The sequence below is a fragment of the Sinocyclocheilus grahami genome, unplaced genomic scaffold, assembly GCF_001515645.1.
Source record: "Sinocyclocheilus grahami isolate Dianchi unplaced genomic scaffold, SAMN03320097.WGS_v1.1 scaffold1193.1, whole genome shotgun sequence".
Taxonomy (NCBI): domain Eukaryota; kingdom Metazoa; phylum Chordata; class Actinopteri; order Cypriniformes; family Cyprinidae; genus Sinocyclocheilus; species Sinocyclocheilus grahami.
Window position 1 is genome coordinate 123,460 of NW_015506372.1, and position 1,135 is coordinate 124,594.

A 1,135-nucleotide genomic window follows, 5' to 3' on the forward strand; every position below is an offset into this window, starting at 1 on the left:
CATTACAATCGCATTCGATTAATCGTGCAGCCCTAAACTGATCTTGTGCTGTTTTATTTATGTAATACCTTTCTTTCACAAAGCTTGGACAGCCTTCATTTTTCCAAGAGTTCCAGTTTTCCTCTGTGTTCAGGATGTGCTGTTGAAGATATAATGAATACATTAAAGTGAAATTATAAAGCTTTTGGAGCACTAGGCTGCAATTTCTATACGTGTTCAACTAAAATCCATACGCCCAGAGGTGCGTATACTTTGCAGATACTACTTACCTCAACCATAGACGCAAACTTGTCACCATCTGGAGGGGTTTCTTTCAGTAACTTAAATGAAAAGTAGGAGTACAGTAATAAATGAATATGTAGCACACACCTCCAATCAGTGATTCTTAAGATTAAAACAAACCTGATAGACTAGTTTGGTTGTGTCCTCAATCCACAAAGACTGATCGTCATTCAAAGCACAGCTGGAACTGCGAAGGTTAGAGAGAAATTGCAGTAAAAAAAAAATTTGGCAGGGCAAACTGTACATTACTCTTATCCTTACAGCTTGGAAAGTCTGCATTATGACTAAAATGATGCTAAACATGCTTGCTGTTTCCCCTGACCTCTTGAACTTGACCTGGCCCTTGAGATACTGGAAGAGGATGAGATACTGAAGCAGAATGTGTCGTCTGAAGTTGCTGTCACTCAGCTGAAGGTCCATCAACTGCAGAAAGAGGGCAAATTTGCTTTGTGTTACCAGGCCAACAATGACAGAAGTGTACTTATAACAGCAAGGCTTTCTTATTGAACATTTGATTAATAAAGACTGGAATAACCAACTTTCTCACTGGTGAGGAACTTGGCAAAGTAGACGTGGTCTCCAGCAGCAGTCCTCATCTCCTCCAGCTTTTTCTTTGAGGCCTGCATGTCATCCAGTTTGTAGCTCTTGAACACAGCTAGTGTCTCATCTGAATACTGCACAGAGAGCACAATTTAGGGGATACGGGTGGACCATAAATGTCAACTGTTTCTAGTCAGTTCTCCTCTAGTTCACACAGGTGGCCTATCAGAGTGACCACAGATATACTGTAGTCCATCACATGTAAACTATGGACAACCACAAAGTGTGCATATACTTTGACTACATTTAAAAC

General features: G+C 40.4%; 1 protein-coding gene across 1 annotated transcript in view; it reads right to left on the reverse strand.

The window, feature by feature from the left end:
* The window catches only part of LOC107567873 (THO complex subunit 1), a 13,636-nt gene that overhangs the window by 5,566 nt on the left and 6,935 nt on the right, over positions 1-1,135 (reverse strand). The window contains exons 11-15 of the mRNA XM_016253648.1: positions 822-956; positions 605-705; positions 403-469; positions 270-320; positions 69-139 (exon numbers count right to left, since the gene is read on the reverse strand). Of these exons, the coding sequence (XP_016109134.1) occupies positions 69-139; positions 270-320; positions 403-469; positions 605-705; positions 822-956 (425 nt within the window). The remainder of the gene's footprint in view (positions 1-68; positions 140-269; positions 321-402; positions 470-604; positions 706-821; positions 957-1,135) is intronic.